This window comes from Carlito syrichta, unplaced genomic scaffold (assembly GCF_000164805.1).
Source record: "Carlito syrichta isolate Samal-C Ts95f unplaced genomic scaffold, Tarsius_syrichta-2.0.1 Scaffold305686, whole genome shotgun sequence".
Classification (NCBI taxonomy): domain Eukaryota; kingdom Metazoa; phylum Chordata; class Mammalia; order Primates; family Tarsiidae; genus Carlito; species Carlito syrichta.
In genome coordinates this window covers 355523-375517 of record NW_007249782.1, presented here as the reverse complement: position 1 = coordinate 375517, position 19995 = coordinate 355523, and the positions used below count along the sequence as shown (strand labels likewise).

The following is a 19995-nucleotide window of genomic DNA, read 5'->3' as shown; positions in this document are numbered from 1 at the left end:
CTTTATGTAAGTGTAATATCACTTTCATCCTTATTGTTAATAGTCTGCCTCCAAGTAACGTTGAACCTAAACTAATTCAGAAACATTTGCCTAATGTTAGAGGCCCCAGGTAAACCACTTCTATGATCTTCTTCTTTGTTTTTTGGGGTTTTTTTGAGTTGGCGTCTCACTCCGTCACCCAGGCTGGAGTGCATGGCACACTCACGGCCACCCCATCATCGACCTGCTGGGCTCTGGCAATCCTTCTGCATCAGCCTTCCAAGTAGCTGAAACTACAGGTGTGCACTATCATGCCCAGCTAATTTTTTGATTTATAGTAGAGATGAGGTCTTGCCAAGTTGTCCGGGTTTGTCTCAAACCCATGGGCTCAGGCAATCCACTCGCCTTGGGCTCCCAAACTGCTGGGATTACAGGCTGAGCCAGTGAACCTGGTCTTATAATCTTCTTTAAAGCCCTTTCTTGTGTCTATCAGTCTTCATAGTCTGTAATTTCATCCTTATGTTTCCCATTTTGGTTTCAGTTTAAACTTTTATAGTCATTATGAAAAAGTGATATACTTTTTTGTTGTTTGTTTTTAGAAACAGGGTTTTGCTCTGTCACCCAGGCAGGAGTGCCATGTCATGATCATAGCTCATTGTAACCTCCAACTGCTGGGCTCAAGTGATCACTACTGTGCCAAGCTAATTTTTTTTTTTAAGAGACAAGGTCCTACTATGTTGCCAAGACTAGTCTTGAACTCTGGGCCTCAAGCAGTCTTCCTCTCTCAGCCTCCCAAAGTGCTGGGATTACAGGCATGAGCCATCATGCCTGGCCTATTTAGTATTTTTTTTTTTTTTTTTTTTTTGAGTTGGAGTTTCACTCTGTCACCCAGACTGGAGTGCCGTGGCACACTCCTGGCCACCGCAGCCTCGACCTGCTGGGCTCCAGTGATCCTTCCACCTCAGCCTTCCAAGTAGCTGGAACTACAGTCGCATGCTACCACGCCCGGCTAATTTTTTGATTTATTGTAGAGATAAGGTCTCGCCAAGTTGCCCAGGCGGGTCTTGAACTCGCGGGCTCAGGCAATCCACTTACCTCAGCCTCCCAAAGTGCAGGATTACAGGCTGAGCCACCAAAACCTGCTAGTATTTTTTTTTTTTTTTTGAGTTATAGTCTCACTCTGTCGCCCAGACTGGAATGCAGTGGCACACTCACGGTCACCCCAGTGTCAGCCTGCTGGGCTCTGGCGATCCTTCTGCCTCAGCCTTCCAAGTAACCGGAACTACAGGTGCATGCTATCCCTCCCAGCTTATTTTTGATTGATTGTAGAGACGAGGTTTCGCCAAGTTGCCCGGGCAGGTCTTGAACCAGCAGGCTCAGGCAACCCACTTGCCTCGGCCTCCCAAAGTGCTGGGATTACAGCCTGAGCCAACAAGACCAGCCTAGTATTTTTTTTTTTTAATAGTTCTTAGTTATTGCTGGATACACTGTAGTAACCATAGTAGGTTTTGTATACATATAGTGGATGAAAGATGAAGTCACAATTTTCTGGCTCAACTCAGGTCTCTGTGGTTGTAACCCTAACTCTCCAGTAAGCCATGTTGCAATGTTTCGTGTTCATCCATCACAAAGCAAATATAGATACTACTATTTTGTCTTGTTTCATGCACACATATCAAATGATAAAAATCGTTTTTATAACTACTTACATCTTTAATTATCAACATCAAAATGTACACCAGTGCTCCCACCACGTGTTGCTCATAACCAAGAGATGTTCATTGGAAGCAATTTTTGATGTTTAGTTTTATATTCTTCTCACTACCACACAGGCAAAATTCTGGGCATAAAAGTGTGTTATGAAATATGCTTCTAAGCAAGTCACATCCAGAAATGTCTTGGTCCCTTCAAAGTTCTGCCGGTTACAGAAAATAGGAATCCACTTAAAGTAAAAAGAGGGGAGGAGATTATTGCAGAGACACAGGCAGGATTGGAGAATAAAACACAGCCAAGCCCTCCCAACTCTCAGGAGAGCGAGAGAGTTGGGGGCTGGTCTTCTCACCTGTGACTCAGGGATCACATGGTCAGTCCTGCCTCTGTTGGCTAGACCATACATGGCTGGCTCACCCTCTGTCTGCCCGAGCATCTCCTTGTTTCCTCTTTACATACTCCCTTCCTTCTTCTCTCTTTGAAGACTCATCAATTCCTAAGTGGCCCATCATGGCCATGTCCCCATCCCACATCATCATCTATGTCAAGTACCCCTGCTAACGAAATCATTTTCAGCAGCTTGATTCCAAATTCCAGTTGGTTCAGCCTGGTCAGGTGCCTGTCTCCAATATACTCAGTTGTGTAGAAGATTTATGTTTGTGGAAGGAAAAGAGTCACATGGATAAACTCAGGAACTGTGGGTGAGGGAAGTTCTTAGAGAAAGGAGTTGTGGGGAACAGGTAACCCCAAACAACCTCCTTGGGAATTGCCTCTTTTGTAGGGCTTTCTCTTAATCAAGGACTATTTTAGGGACTATTCAGAATGTCAGGATTAAGTTTATATCACAGAATACTCAAACTAATGAGGGTTAAACACTTGAGGGCTTATTTTCTCTCGCATAGGGGAAGTAGAGAAGGAGTCTGGTGCTATTATGGTGATTCTGTGGTCATCAAGAACCCAGTCTCCAGACCAGGTGCAGTGACTCAAGTCTGTAATTCCAACATTTTGGGAGGCTAAGGTGAGAGGGTTGCCTGAGTGCAGGAGTTCGAGACCAGCCTGGGCAACATGGCGAGACCTTGTCTCTATAATAAATAAAAATGTTAGCCAGGCATGGTGGTGCACACCTGTAGTCCCAGATACTCAGGAGGCTGAGGTGGCAGGATCACCTAAGCCCAGCAGGCAGTGGCCATCATCATGTAACTGCACTACAGCCTGGGCAACAGAGTGAGACTCCAACTCAAAAAAAAAAAAAAAAAATCAAAAAACCCAATCTTTTTCTATCTCCTTCTATCTTCTGCTCTGCCATCCCAACCACTGGCTTCTTCTCCAGGTGCCCTCATGGTCCAAGATGGCTGACGGTGGTCAAGTCATCACATCTGCAGCTCAGGCAGCAGGAAGGGCAAATTGGCAGAAGCCACATTCCTGAATTCTTGCCCCAAATCTTCTGCTTCTATCTCTTTGGCCATAATTTAGTCACATGGACACTAGTTGCAAAAGAGGCCAAGAAGTATAGTCTTTAGCTGCATGGATTGCCAACATGAATAAAATCAGGTTCTTCTACACCGAGGAGAATTAAGTAGACAGCAGCATCTGCCATATGAAACTTCCACTTAATATAAAAATTCTTTCTTCTAAATTATTTAGTGATGCCCTATAAATATTTAGTCTTCAATGCTATATAATTCTGTAATATTCTTTGCCTTCTTCAAGTTTTTCCTTAATTGTATGTATATATATGTTTATATTAGTATGTTATGAATATATATGTGTATGCTCACACACACACACACACACACACACACATACACACACCCTTTGTGAGTCTTCATGCCAACAACCTTTTCTTACTATTTTTAACCTTACAGGCTTTGCCTTAAAATATATTGACTCAATTTTCTTAAGGATACAATTTTCTGTTTATTCCTTCAATTTGCCATTCATACAGAAAACAGAGATAATGTAGATCTTAAAATTGCAACAGAAAGAGACGCTGTCATTTTTAAACACTGTATCATCAAAACCTAGATAATTCTGACTTTGAAATGTTCAGCGTGAATATCAAGCTGTTTAGAGCAGTGTTTCTTCATTCTGGCTACACTCTAGAATAAAATGAGGAGTTTTAAAAAAATATGCATGCCTTCCATCTCAGTTGAATCAGAATCTCTCCACAGATTGTTTTATTTCATTTTTTATTTTTTGAGTCGGAATCTCACTCTAACTCCCAGGCTGGAGTGCAGTGACGTGATCACACCTCACTGCAGCCTCAACTTCCTGAGCTCAGGCAAATCTTCTACCTCAGCTTCCTGAGTTACTGGTACTACAGACACATGCCACCACACCCAGCTAATATTTTATTTTTTGTAGAGACGAGGTCTTATGTTGCCCAGTCTGGTCTCAAACTCCTGGGCTCAAGTAATCCTCTTATCTTGACCTCCCAAAGTGCTGCGATTACAGGTATGAACCACCGCACCTGACCTCCCACAGATTATTTTAATGTGCAGTTAGTTTGGAAATCACTGGTCTAGAGTTAGAGAAATAACCCGAGTTACAACTTTTCCCCAGTCTGCACCTACCATACCCAGGAAAAAAAACAATAATTAACATTTAAAAGTGAGACAAGAATCAAAATATGCTGGGTAAGCCTATGCCTTGAGGCCAAGTTTCTTAGAGCAGTAGTTCTTAGTCCTGGGTGCATGTGAGAGTCACCTAGGACCTTGTGATGGGGGAGCGAGCCAGCAGCATCAGTATCATCTGGGAGCTTGGCAGGAATACAGACTCTCAGGCCCCACCATAGACCTGCTGAATCAGAAACTCCTGGGATGGGTCCAGAAATCTGTGTTTTACCAAGCCCTCCAGAGGATTCTGAGGCTCAATAAAGTTTGAGAATAATTGACCTACATATGAAAATATAATAGCAGCTACGCCTGGATTCCTTCCCAGGCCAATTAGCTCTCTGGGCAGTGATTCCTAAATTTGTAAAATCTGTTTGTCTTTTACAGTCTAATGTACAACCAATACAGTGACCACTGCTAAAACCATAGCATACTTATTCAGAACTGGTTATCCTCATCAGCCATGAGCCGGCAAATGTTTAACAACTGACAGGGACTAGAAAGTCCTGATCTTCAGTATTTGCCAGTTTCCTCCCACCATGGCACATCTCCAGCTACAAAGAAAAAGTCATTGAATGGGTAGTTAGGATGATAGGTACACTCTTTGTTCTTCAGAGCCAGGGAAAGCTGACCCCAGTACACACGGCCCAAAATTGCCACTCCCAAAACTGCTTTTGACAGTACTTGGTACAATACCCCAAGTATGTTGTGTTGTTTGTCTAGCATTTTATCTCAAAAATTCAAAATCCCTCATAAGTAATTTTGTGTTTCTTAGAATGCTGAGTCTGTGTGTCCCAGAAACAACCCATATTTCTAAAGAACATAAAACCAGTGGCCTTGAAGCACTGTGATTCCGTGTGTGGGTGTTCCCATGGTGACACATTCAAGAGTAGATTCTCCTAAACTGCAAAGTTTGGCAGCCTTGATGACTTTATGCATATAGGACTTTAAGACATATTCTTTCTTTTAAAATAATTGACTGTTTTGGGAAGAGAAATTGACTGTGGTACTTAAGGTAAATCACATAATTCCCCTGTGACTCAGGCTCCATGAATGAAGAAAATGCTTCTAGTTTGATCTTCTTTCTCTTTTTAGGTACAAGAAAAGTCTAAGGAAGTGTTTATAATAATCAGGGGACCCAGGACATTTTTGAGAGTGAAAGTAGGTGTCATTAATAATGATGCTGGGAAAGGACTTTCAACCAGGATTGTTCTGGATGGATCAGGACATATGTCATCTTGTCTACAAAATGTTGTGGTCAGGAGACAATGAGAAACAGTAAAATACATCCAGCTTCTTTGTTAAGGTCTGCTCTCAAAACTAGGTAGAGTGGAGGTCACAGCCTGTTCTGGAGAGTTCAGCCCCTTTCAGTACCTCACACTGGTTTGTAGTACAGTGCCTTCTAAAGCTGGGATACTGTCTGCTGGTCATCAGAACTTTGAGCACTGCCAACAAGAGGAACATTGTCTTAATTTCTTTTTTCTCATTGATAAACATTCTATGTTGCACAACTTCAGGGTCACAACACAAAGAATACAATGTGACTGATGCCCTCAGGATGAAAGATAAACAACTCATCTGTGGAGATTAGCTGATTTCTTGTCACTCTGATTATGTGTTTTTTTGCTTTTGTTTTTGTTTTTGTTTTTTCTGTTGAGATGAGGTCTTTACTATGTTGCCTAGGCTGGTCTTGAACTCCTGGGCTCAAGTGATCCTCCCACCTCGACCTCCTGAATTGCTAAGATCACAGACGTGAGACATGTGCCTGGCCTGGTCATGTGTTCTTAATCAGCATCCCATTATAACAGCCAATCTGTGCATTTTCTGAAGGGTGAGGCTGATGATAACATGTTTCCTTCTCTGTTTCTACTCTTGTTCTGTGTGTAGTGACTCCACTCAGTTACAACAGCTTCACAACCAAGTCTTGCTGGAACAGCAACAGTTGCAGAATCCTTCTCCTTCATCTCCTAAGGAGTTTCCTTTCAACATGAGTATTTTGAACTCCACTGCTCCCTCTGCGGTGACAGTGTCCAGCAAGCAGGTGAAAGCCCCTTCATCACAGACATTTAGCTTGGCCCGACCGAAGCATTTCTTCCCCTCCACGAACACCACTGCAGCAACCGTGTCCCCTTCCAGCTCTCCGGTGTTCACTTTGAGCAGCGCTCCTCAAACTATTCAGAGGACAGTAAGCAAAGAAAGCCTCTTAGTGGCTCACCCTTCTGTGCAAGCCAAATCTCCAGGAGGGGCTTCCATTCAAAACGAGCCACCTCCACTAGGCCCAACAGAGCCAGTGCAACCACCACCCACGTTTTCCATCCCCAGTGGAAACCAGTTTCAGCCCCACTGTGTGTCTCCAACACCTGTTTCTCCTACTAGCCGGATTCAGAACCCAGTGGCTTTCCTCAGCTCTGTTCTGCCCTCTCTCCCTGCCATTCCACCCACCAACGCCATGGGGCTGCCTAGAAGCGCACCATCTGTGTAAGTGTCAGTGAGGTTTCTCTGTGTAAGGGATGCCAGTTGAGAGGGGTCGCATGCATAGACTAGCTTAATCTGGGATAAGGCTTTCCTTTAGTGGATTCCTAGATATTTCTCTCTCCTAGACACAAAATGGATATGGAACACCTCAGGACAGAGAGCACGATTATTTTGAATAATTTTTAATAATTAAAATAGCTAAAATACCTCTGTAAACACAGATTCTCTGCACAGCGCTCAATTCCCTAAGTGCCTAATGATCTGATTTCTAGGCCTTTGTACACTAGCCAGTGCTTTTCATAGGTGTGTCAGATGTGAATTTATTTTACAGGCCATCCCAGGGATTAATGAAGAAAAATGCAAAGTCTCCTCAACCAGTGAATGATGATTACATTCGTGAAACTAAGAATGCAGTGATTCGAGACTTGGGGAAAAAAATGAATTTCAGTGATGTCAGATCAAACCAGCAGGTAAGATTGTTGGACTTAGAATGTTTATAGGAGTTTTGTTGTAAGGAATATAATTTTGCTTAATTTAGTCTTCGGATACTCAGGTCATCTGACCTCATTGAGGTTGATGCTGCAGTTTAGAAGGTAGAACACAGACTACCCAAGAGTCGTGTAGGAAACTCGTCCGTGTGGGTCTGCAGTTCTTGAGTACCTCAGTAATTAATTCAGTTTATGTGTTTACATGTGTTTACCTAGAATAGAATATATTAAAGGGGAGAGATTCGATCGTCTGCAGTCCATTCCAGCAATCCTCAGATCAGTTTTGGCAAAAACTGATTATATCTTTAAGATATCTTGATATCTTAGCCTTGAGATGATTTAATCTTCAAGGAACTCTGGGGTTGTAGGCTATTCTTCATCTGATATCCTTCAATCTAACAAGCTTGGAGGTCTGATCACCAGCTCCTCCCAATCCTTATATAAGGTTAAACATGTAAAATAGTAGCCATTAGGCTACATCTTATGGTACAACTCCTTGCTTCCTAGTAAATGTTTACACCAAAGGAGAAAGAAAAAAGTCATGTGAGCATCATTTAAACAAACGAAGATAGACTATTTTCTTATCTGAGCCATTTATTTTTGCTTTTCATAATCAAGTGATTATTATTATTATTATTATTATTATTATTATTATTTTGAGTTGGAGTCTCACTCCATCGCCCAGGCTAGAGTGCAGTGGCACACTCACAGCCACCCCAGTGTCAATCCACTGGGCTCAGGCGATCCTTCTGCCTCAGCCTTCCAAGTAGCCGGAACTACAGACACACGCTACCATATCCGGCTAATTTTTTATTTATTGTAGAGACAAGGTCTTGCCAAGTTGCCTGGGCTGGTCTTGAACCCGCAGGCTCAGGCAATCGACTCACCTCAGCTTCCCAAAGTGCTGGGATTATAGGCTGAGCCACCAAACCCAGCCAAGTGATGATGATGATTACTATTATTATTGTTATTATTATTTGAGATGGAGTCTCATTCTGTTGCCCAGACTGGCGTGCAGTGGGCGCTCCCGGCCACTGCAGCCTCAACCTGCTGGGCTCCGGCAATCCTTCTACCTCAGCCTTCCAAGTAGCCGGAACCACAGGTGTGTGCTACCACACCCAGCTAATTTTTGATTTATTGTAGAGACAAGGTCTCACCAAGTTGCCTGGCCAGGTGGGTCTCGAACCCGCGGGCTCAGGCAATCCACTTTCCTCGGTCTCCCAAAGGGCTGGGATTACAGGCTGAGCCACCAAGCCCGGTCAATTATTTTTTTAATGTGGGTTTTCGCTTTCTAGCACTTGGTTTATTTCCCAAGGTGGCAACTTATAAAATCTATTTTGAAATATAACAAAATTTCAGTCAATACAATGAGCCACATATTGTGGAATTTGTGACATGTGACTCTTAGAAACAAAGCTTCAGATTTCCCTGACCATACACAGTTTTCCTTAGCTTTTCTGTCTCTTACTTCCAATACAAAATACATATAGCATTTTGCAATTAGGCTATATATATTGAGCAAGTTTACTCAGTGGACTCTTCTGAAAATGTGCTGCTTAAAACCTTTTAAAAATAGATTTTAAATCATTAAACAAGGCCAGGAATGGTGGCTCATGCCTATAAACCCAGCACCTTGGGAGGCTGTGGTGGAAGGATTGCTTGAGCCCCGGAATTCAAGACCAGCCTGGGCAACAGAGTGAGACCTAGTCTCTACCTTAAAAATTAGCCAGGCATGGTGGCACACACCTGTAGTCCCAACTACTCGGGAGGCTAAGGAGGGAAAATTACTTGAGCCCAGGAGTTCAAGACTGCAGTGAGCCATGATTGAGCCACTACACCCTAGCCTGGGCAACAGAGTGAGACTCTGACTCAAAAAAAAAAAAGTATTAAACAAAAGCAGAAAACTTAAACTTGCCGTAACTGTTGCATGTATTATTTCACCAAATTACATATATTTCTGGGAGGTAAATATCAAGGCCACTGTTCTTCTCTTACATCTTCTAGATAGAGAAAATGAAACACAGGCATCAAATAGGCAGTGGCAGAAACAGAACTAGAGCCGTGGTTTCCAGGACACTTTCACATTTTCCCTGAAACTCTGCAGCCTCTTTCAGTTTTATGACAATGATTACCTGATTACTTTTAAGCCCCATAAATGCTGCTCTGTTTAATGCATGTGTTTTCCTATAACACTGAAATCACACTTGTGGTGGTTAATCTAAGTGTCACTGAAACCAGAGCTGTATTCAGCCTATGTCTTTTACAACTCAGAGAGTCATTAGAGCCCTGTAAAAAAAATGATACCACCTCAGCACATATGCTGTTTAATTTTATTTTTATAGTTACACTGTAGGTAGATCCAGGCTAACGCATTGCCTAAGTCAGGGGAAAGAAGAATGTTTCTCTTAATTACCTGAAATATGGCCAGGCATGGTGGCTCACACTTGTAATCCTGGCACTTTGGGAGGCTGAGGCAGGAGGATCACTTGAGGCCAGGAGTTCAAGACCAGCCTGGGCAACATAGTGAGACCTCATCTCTACAAAAAATAAAAAAAAATAGCCAGGTCTGGTGGCATGTGCTGGTAGTCCCAGCTACTAGGAATGCTGAGGTGGGAGGAGGATCACTTGAATCCAGGAGGTTGAGGCCGCAGTGAGCTGGGGATTGCACCACTACATTCCACCCTGGGTTACAGAGTGAAACCTTGTCTCAAAAACAAAACAAACAAACAAACAAAATACTCTGAAATGTGTGTACATGTAAAATGAACTTCTATGAGTTACTGTCATTAAACCCAGTAGGACTCTTTCTCCTAAACCTCCATCATGAATTAACTTCTACACTAATGGCAAGAACTTGGAAAGTCTCCCAAAGCATCTCAATCCTCTAATCGGAATATTGTAACTTGTATCAGTCTCCTGAGAATTATTATGTCTGGTTAATTACGGAATTGGTCTTAGACTGTGTTTTATGCCTTGGATAATGAAATCCAAGCTATATAAATGAAATTCAGAAAACTAGGAGCTGTCTGAGATAGAATGCTTGCATTAGTTTGACAGACATTGACCCTGAGGAAGTTTTGGGAAACAAAATAATGGTCATATTATAATATTATTTTGTTCATTGCTGCCTTGGGAAATGATAGTGAAAATGACTAGGAAGAACTGCCTGAAATGTATTGCAGTACATTGATGAGATTAAGAAGAAAATTGGCTTAGAATAGCAAAGGAACACTAGACAAGCAGAAAGCAATCATGAAGAAACACTTGTGTATTGATAGTCATCTATGCCTGCAGTTTGGGAACATAGGAAAAATAATCTGTTTTCTCATTCCCATCTTAGCCTACACATGTGGAAAGGGGGAATAATTGATCCTTTCTGAAGAGTATGCATTGTTTTGCTTTATTTGTCTTGAATACTTCTAGGTCCAGAAGGCAGTCTTCTCTTGCCCTATTTTAGTCCTAAGCAAATGAAGAATAAACTGTCTTTGAACATTTGTTTGGTCTAGTATTACCATACTGTGCTAAACATGAAAATTAATCAGAAGTTCTTGAATGTTGAATATGGCTGACTTTAAATAATTTCTGCCCCAGAACTTAAGCTTATAAATGATGTTTTACAAAATGGGGTTTTGTGATATACCTACTCTGTGTTTTCCTGTTATAATATTTCAGTATTTACCCTCTAACTTGTTTTATATATTTTCAGTCAGTAATTAACATTTGTTGATTCTTAGATCTTTGTGAAATATAAAGGTTTCATTCTTTCCACTGCTCATATAGATTAACATGTTTAGCTTTCTAAACTGACAAGAAGTGTTTTTTGGGTTGGGTATAAACCAAGAGAGGTTTCCTTGATTTCTAGACTTTAGGTTCCATTTTTTCTTATTTTGAAGGGTACTATTTATCACCACTGGACCTTGATTGAACATCAATAAAACCTAAATTGTTTAGGTTAGTGAGGTAAATCTGAGAGGTCAAAGGAACGTAGGACCATGAAAGGTAATAGAACTTACATGAGGAATGATTTTAATTCACACATGACTAAGCATGATGCTTCATACCCAACAAATATTTGTTGACTGCTATATTGATTGTTAATTTCTAATATCCATGCTCTCTTCCGCATCTAATGTCTAATTCAAGCTTTCTTCCTTGACCTCATTTCTCTGGAAACCTTCCTATTACTTTATTCAGTTCTTTCACCCCTCTGGGTTTTTTTTTTATTAATGCTTCTTTATAACTGTCTGCAGTTTCCAGATACTGCCCCATGTGAAAGAGGAAAAAAGTGAGCACCTAATTTTTTTTCTGCCTTTTGTTCCTCTAATCTCCTTCTTCTCTAAGCTGTTCAGTCATTTCTTCTATTTAAATCTTACCTCTTTCATCTCTTACCATAAATTCTTTGTAACAATCCTCTTTTGTGAGGAGATAATCATGCCATCCATTTCTTTTCTAATAAGAATTCCACGTTGGCCTCACATTGTCCATGGTAAGACCACTGGCTCTATGTTGCCCACCTTGGGAATTGCAGGACCCTGGCTGCTGGGATCGGGAAGTGTCGTGTCTTCTGCCATGGGCCCACACAGAATACACCAACCAGAAGCTCCCTGAGGACTGAAATGAGGGTGTCTTGTTCATTGCTGTGTCCCTGTTGGGCCTGGCACAGTGTAGGCACTCGGTAAATACTGCTGAATTAACACACCACTATGGGAGTTACACTAATTTCAGATAGGATAATGAAACTTTTAGTCAAAATAGAAAAGTTTGGATTTGTTGTGTATCTGTGGAAAATATCTCATTTGATTACATATACTCTGATTGTACCTCATTATGAATATTACCTGCTATGATAGCAATTCAACTTAATTAGCTGATTAGAAAGATGAAAACTTTTAAAAACACTGAAATTAAGCAAAACTCTGATGTAAACTGGACATTTAAGTATAAAGTAAATCTGTGCATGTTTTAATAATTCTTTACTACTAAATGCAAAATGTGGATTAAAAGTATTTTTATACATTCTTCTTGAAGGTGAGGTCTGTGTTTTATAGAATGTTGTATTCCCAGTGTTTTGCAAATAGTAGGTACTTACTAAGAATTTGGCAGCAGGGATGGGGGTATGCTATGAAGACTGGTTATTTCTTTCTTTCTTTCTTTCTTTTTTTTTTTTGAGTTAGAGTCTCACTCTGACGCCCAGTCTGGAGTGCAGTGGCATGCTCCCAACCACCGCAACCTCAACCTGCTGGTCTCAGGCGATCCTTCCACCTCAGCCTTCCAAGTAGCCAGAACTACAGGCACGCACTACCACACCTGGCTAATTTTTATTGATTGCAGAGACAAGGTTTCGCCAAGTTGCCCAGGTGGTCTCGAACCCTCAGGCTCAGGCAATCCACTCGCCCTAGTCTCCCAGAGTGCTGGGATTACAGGCTGAGCCACAGAGCCCGGCCATAGACTGATTATTTCTATTGAAGGAAACAAGTGATTATTAGATAAACAGTAAAAAAAATTATCCTTTAGTTATGTTAACCTTCAATTTTATCTAGGAATCTGTTATTTTGCTTTGTTTTGTTTTTTAGAGACAGGGTCTCACTATGTTGCCCAGGCTGGTCTCAAACTCCTGGCCTCAAGCAATTCTCCTGCCTCAACTTCCCAAAGTGCTTGGGATTACAGGCATGAGCCAGGCCTATCTAGGAATCTTTTCTGCTGTCTCCAAACTCTGCCTGTCCCTGGAAAGAAAAGTAGAACCCATTCTCTAACACATAATACTTTCCTATAGTGCACATCATACCCAGAATTTGTTGAGAACACTCTGAGCAGGTTTTCTAGCTAGTTTGATCCTTATTTGATTATTTTCCCCCAAAGTTCAGACTCAGAACTCAGAGTAGGGAAAGTCAGTGTGAGCTCAGGCAGTGACTGTTAGATCATGACCCATACCCAGGCAATGCCATATCCAATTAGAATATGCCACCCATTGTGGTTCTCAACAGAAGAAAAACCCACTCCACCAATCTGAAGAAACTATGACAATTTGAAGAAACTTTTTGCAGATGTGTCCCAGAAATCAAATGTTTCAAGTTGTCAAATTATCAACCTTAAGAGGATTATCTTTAAAGGGAAAGAAGGGTTATGTTTTCAAGTGGCATATTCTGAAATAAATATTTTTAGCTTTTATCTCCTTTCATAGAGCAACAGAAATTCCATGCAATTCATGAGCCTGGAAAGAATGGGTCACTTATCATTGATTTGATTTCCATACAGACCAGATTTACACAGAAAAAAGATTTTCTCCTTTGAGTGCAGATGTCACCTATGAGCAGCTGACACAGAAAGTTCTATCTATATTTACTCACAAATGGAGAACACAGCATAAACCCAGTACTGGAAATTTAAAATGGACACTCACCAACAATGGATTGGTAGTAAAATCTGGGTGCAGAACAGTGCAGAAAGTACCTTTAATTTAAACATATTGGTTGTGTTTGTAAATTTCCTTATGAAATCTAAGTCACATCTGTAGTAACTTAAAATAGCAACTTTGATTTTTGTGTAGTGTGGGTAGTTATCTTTGAGATGGCCAACTCTTAGTGGGAAAGCACTTTTAAAAGCCTTCAATTTCTGCTTTGAGGTTGATGTTCATCTTTGTTAACATCTCAGATGTAAAGATTCAGTGCTTCAGTGATGGGTCACATATATCTGCCATGCAGTTACATAGTCTCCTTGTCCCTAAGACTCAACTTCCCAAATATTTAATGAACCTTTCATGGAAACTTCTTGACCTATATATTCTTATTTTTTTGCTCATGTACAGTTTATACATTATATTACACAGTTAGTACACTAATCAATTATTTCTTTTAAAACAATTTTAGACCAGGCACAGTGGCTTACACTTATAATTCCAGCACTTTGGGAGGCCAATGTAAGAGAATCTCTTGAGGTCAGGACCTTGAAACCAGCCTGTGCAACATAGAAAGACCTCATCTCTATAAAAAATACAGAAATTAGCCAGGTGGTGCATGCCTGTAGTCCCAGAACTACAGGTGGTACATGCCTATGGTTCCAGCTACTCAGGAAGCTGAGGCAGAAGGATCCCTTGAACCCAGGAGCAAGGCTGTGGTGAACTGGGACCTTGACACTGCACTCCAGCCTGGGTGACAGAGTGAGACCTTGCTTCAAAAAGAAATTTTTTTTTTTGTCTTCCATTATCCTTTAAATGTATCCATTGGGACTAATTCTTCTCCTGCTCCTGGCAATCTCAAATGTATGACAATTTCAAAACGTTTGGGGCCACTTTTAGTTCCTGTGAACTTTTGTGATTACTTTTCTGCAATATATAATCTTTTTGGGGGTTTTTTGGGTTGGAGTCTCACTCTGTCGCTCAGGTTGGAGAGCAATGGCACACTCATGGTCACCCCAGCCTCGACCTGCTGGGCTCAGGCAATCCTTCTGCCTCAGCCTTCCAAGTAGCCAGAACTACAGGTGCGTATTACCATGCCCGGCTAATTTTTTATTTTTACTGCAGGGACAAGGTCTCACCAAGTTGCCCGGGCAGGTCTTGAACCCGCAGGCTCAGGCAATCCACTCATCTCGGCCTCCCAAAGTGCTGGAATTACAAGCTGAGCCACCGAGCCCCGCCAACAAAATAAAAAAATTTTTTAAAGATCTAATTACAATTGTATCTTCACTACCTAATTATGAATTTTATATTATATATATATATATATATATATATATATATATATATATATAATTTTTGTTTGTTTGTTTTGCTTGCTTTTTTAAGTCAGAGTCTCACTCTGTTGCCCAGACTGGAATGCAGTGGCACAGGTCACAGCTCACCATAGCCTCAGCCTCCTGGGCTCAGACGATCCTTCCACCTTAGTTTCCTGAGTAGCTGGGACTAAAAGTGCAAGCCACCATACCTGGCTAATTTTATTTTTCTACTTTTTGTAGAGATGAGGTCTCGCTATGCTGCCCAGGCTGGTCTCAAATTCTTAGGACCAAGCAATTCTCACACTTTGGCCTCCCAAAGTGCTGGGATTACAGGTGTGAGCCACCACACCCAACAAATTACAAATAGTATATTTAAAAGAACTCATTCAGTGTCATTTTCTTCATCTGCCATTTTGGAGTACTGGTTAAGATAAATACACAACCAAGATATATACACATTTATAGTAAAACAAAATGTGTATATTTTCATCACATTGCTTCTGTAGTTCTTTTGGCTACATCAATTCAAGCATTTATAAATTCTATAAAATCAAACTGCCAGTCAAAGTCAAGTTCCTAGAATTCGTTGTTTAGAATACATAGAGACAATGTGGTATTTATATTCTTAGGCAGGCACTTAAAGACTATAACCCACTGTGTTCCTGAAGTATAGGCATATCTATAATCCACTGTGTTCCTGAAGTATAGGCATAATCCTAACTTACCACCATGTATAATTACATTTATTTAGAAAAAAATAGTTCAGAGTGTCAATAGAGAATTTCAAGAATTCATCTCTCCCTATAATAACTCTGATGGTATAATTAGCCAGGAACTCACCAGTTAGGGTATAGAAGCTGCTAGGAATGTTCTTTAGGTTGGAGCAAGAACTCCACTAGAATAGAGGCTTAGAGGTAGTATGGATGGACTAGAAATTTGAAGTCATAATGAAGCAAGATGGGAAGCCATAGACGGCTAAGACCTCTTGCCTGTTGAAAACCCCCAGAAATACTTCTCCATTTGGGGCTTCTTGATTACTCTCTTAATTTTATTCCATAGTCCTCAGAGACTGGACTTCTTGCTTCTCTTTATCCTTCAAGTTCCTCTTTTTTCCTGGTAATTTGGACTCAGTTGTGTCATATCTTGATCTAAAGCAAGCAAAGCCTCTGCAAAGTTTTCCAGGAATAACTGGAAACAGACAATTTGAGAGTAAAAAGAATCAGATATTCCTCTCTCGTATCCTTTTTTCTTCACATAGTCTCATAGAATCAGGGTCCATTCATAGAGAACTGGTCAAAGGACTGGATATATGAAGGACTCAAAATAAGATTTAACCGTAGTCCAGAGTAAACCCACATTTAACTGTTTGGAGCATTTCTTTAAGAAACTAGAGGAGGGAGCTAGAGGTAAGCTAGGAGCAAACAGGAAATAGGAATTGGATGAGGAATGGGACCAGGATTGGGTCTGGGGAAACAGCAGCACCAGTGCCAGGTAAGGGACAGGTTGGGAAATGAAGGCTTGAATGTTTCCCCTCTTGCCCTCAATCCCTGTACCCTTGTTTTTGTCCAGTCAGCCCTGCTAGGGACCTGGAAGTGTCCTGAGAAGTGGGGACTGGATATGGGAGGTGGAGGACCAGGATCTGTGGCATCACTGGTAGGTGAAAAGGAAGTTTCTGAAGCCACTCAGCCTCCTTATTCCTGCTAACCAATCTTAAGTGGTAGGCAGGTATAAGTTGGTCATGATTAAAATTGGGACTTTTATTTGCTATAATCTTTGTTTCTGAAATATTAGCAGGAAACTATGAAAAGTACAGACTCTGGTGAAGCACTGAGGTAGGTTTTAGGAAATGAGAATTTTCTTTCTGATTTAACCACAGCAAGAGTCCCTGGCTAATTCCCCCATGAGTCTCAGTCTACATGGCTTCCCCATACTACCCCCTGCCAGATACCAGGGGAATCCAAAAAACCTGGAATTTATTTATTAAAAAATTGTGCAGCCAGGCTCGGTGGCTCAGCCTGTAATCCCGCGCCTTTGGGAGGCTGAGGTGAGTGGATTGCCTGAGCCCACGGGTTCAAGACCCGCCTGGGCAGGCGAGACCTCATCTCTACAATAAATCAAAAAAAAAATCAGCTGGGCATGGTAGTGCGCACCTGTAGTTCCAGCTACTCAGGAGGCTGAGGCAGAAGGATCGCCGGAGCCCAGCAGGTCGAGGCTGCAGTGGCCGGGAGTGGCCGCTGCACTCCAGTCTGGGTGACAGAGTAAGAGACTCCAACTCAAAAAAAAAAAAAAAGTGTGTATTTATTCTTACTTTTTAAACTTCAGTCATCTACAATGTACTCTTTGCTTGATGCAGTGCACTTATCAAGACACTTTTTCCATGGCTCAAAACAATTTTTGAACTTGTCAATTTTGATGCCTTTTAGTGCTTCTGTCGTTTTTTGTTTCCCCTCTTCCACCTAGGCAAAACGTTTCCCTTTGAGGACTTTTTCATCCGGTGAAACTGAAAAAATTGTGCAGGGTGAGATTGGGTGCATAGGGAGGGTGGGGTACAGGGGACATGCCGTTTTGGGTCAAAAACTGCTTGAACACTCACTGTGGGCAGATGCATTGTCATGGTGGAAGAACCAGTTACCTGTTTGCTTCCACATATCGTGATGCAACCTTCTCAAAACTTCCAGATAAAAATTTTGGTTGACTGTTTGACCTAGAGGAACAAATTCCAAGTGTACTACAAGGGGTCCACCCTCCAAAAGAGAACTCCAATGTTTTGAGGGGGCTCCCACTCACACAGCCTCAGTCAGCACCTCTAGGTGCTTTTCCCAAAGAGTATAGACACCCGGTCCACAACCTCTCTCCACTAATACCATAAAGCTTCAGAGAAATGGAGAACAGCTATTCTCACCAAATGCTGGGGTTTCCTGAACTCTAGGATCTATGTGTAGAGTGAGAGCTCTGTGAATTATTCTTTTTTAACATAATCTTAAAGGATTTTAGGAGATAACATTATTTGTTGGTTTTACTTTTAAGCATCCAAAAAAGAAATAAAACTAATTTTTTTTTCAGTAGGCATTTCACTCTGTTGCCCAGGCACGCTCAGGGCCACCACAGCCTCAACCATGCCCAGCCAATTTTTTGGTTTATTGTAGAGATGAGGCCTCACAAAGTTGCCCACGCTGGTCTCAAGCCCCTGAACTCTGGCAATACTCTCACCTCCACCTCCCAAAGTGCCAGGATTACAGGCGTGAGCCACCATGCCTGGCTACACCCAAATTTTTTTAAAGGAAAAATAATTTATTAAAAGAAAAACTTAGAAGCCTGACTGCAATCAGTGAAGAAGAAATCTATATTCCTGGTATAATTTTAAATTGGCAAGACTAGGAAATAGCTTAAGTTTGACCATTTGATGTACTAATGGAAAATATCATCATAGAGAAGTATTAGATTGAATCATATAAAACTTCTGATAGTCTATCATTATTGACCTACAAAAATGACTATTTCTTATAGTTTCAACTTATAGGTGGATAGTTGAGTGCTTCAATTATTAACTTTTCCCCCACATATTCCTATAATGTGAAAATAGGCCAGACATGGTGGCTCACGCCTATAATTCCAGCATTTTGGGAGGCCAAGGTGGGAGGATCACTTGAACCCAGGAGATCAAGACCAGCCTAGTCAACATAACAAGACTTCGTCTCTACAAAAAAAAATTAGCTAGGCATGGCATGTACCTGTAGTCACAGCTACTTTGGAGGCTGAAGTAGGAGTACTTCCTGAGCCCAGGAGTTTAAGGCTGCGGTGAGCTATGATCATACCATTGCACTCCAGCCTGGGCACAGAGCAAGACCCTGACAAAGAAAGAAAGAAAGGAGGGAGGGAGGGAGGGAATAAAATTTAAAAATCTTAATACTTTTCACTTAATCTGGTTTTAGAATCCAATGACATTAGTGGAGGTGAACAATCTTTTGCTTTACTGGTTTGAATAATCTGATTAAAAATTAATAAACTTTACTGGAGATTAATCATTTTTTCCACCCTGAAACACCTGTGTACTTACTTTGCTTACCCAGTCTGAGATGTGACCAAAAGGGCCAGATTTAAAATAGGTTCCAAGGAATAGTTGGTTTTGTGATTTATAAATTCCAGTTCTACCCAAATTCAGACACTTATACTGTATGTGCAAGACAATAATTAGAGGACGTGAGTAATGTGATTTAGCAGCTAGAGAACGCATGAGTTCTGAACTTATTTTGCCATTGACTAGGGGCAGGTATGTATCAGCCATGTGTTTCCAAATTCCAGTTCAGGAAAATCCAAGTACCATCTCTGTAGAGCTCACTTAATTTATAAAATTATAGTTAACCAGAGTCACAAGTTTAGCCATAGGTATTACCCTCATCCCAAGCACATAACTCCAGATTCCCTGAAATTTTGGTAATGTTGGAACAAGTGATTGCCTCCATGTCATTCATGTATCCCCTCATTCTTCAGATACTTCTTGAGTACCTGCCATGGAGCAGGTGTCAATATAGGAAAGCAAGACAAACAAGATCTCTGCTCTTGAGTGCTGACATACTAGTGCTTAGAGATTCAATAATTTAATCAACAAACAAACAAGAAATATACTAGATAGGAATCAGTGTTATGTAGAGAATTAGAACAGGGAGCTACAATAGATGAAGTGGCTTGGAGAGACTTCTCTCAGGAGGTGACATTTAAACTCGATAGATAAGATATGGCTGGGAGATGGAGTGAGAGAAGTCCAGGATAAATCCTAGATTTAGGGTTGAAAGTGAACTCAAAGTGTGGTCTGAAGGCCTGCGCGAGTCGGCAAGCTGTCACCTCTCCACCTTGAGGTAAGTACAGAGATGGAGAGCAACTATTAAGAAATTTTCAAACCGGGCTCAGTGGCTCAGGCTGTAATCCCGCGCCTTTGGGAGGCTGAGGTGAGTGGATTGCCTGAGCCCGTGGTTCGAGACCTGCCTGGCAGCGAGACCTCATCTCTACATAAATCAAAACTC

The 19995-nt window shown here is 41.3% G+C and overlaps 1 protein-coding gene across 2 annotated transcripts in view; it reads left to right on the top strand.

Annotated features, from left to right (window-relative positions):
* Window positions 1-19995, top strand: part of MYPN (myopalladin) — a 95202-nt gene that overhangs the window by 50867 nt on the left and 24340 nt on the right. For both annotated transcript variants that reach the window (XM_008062299.1, XM_008062300.1), the window contains 2 exons: window positions 6189-6779; window positions 7108-7246. In XM_008062299.1, the coding sequence (XP_008060490.1) occupies window positions 6189-6779; window positions 7108-7246 (730 nt within the window). The remainder of the gene's footprint in view (window positions 1-6188; window positions 6780-7107; window positions 7247-19995) is intronic.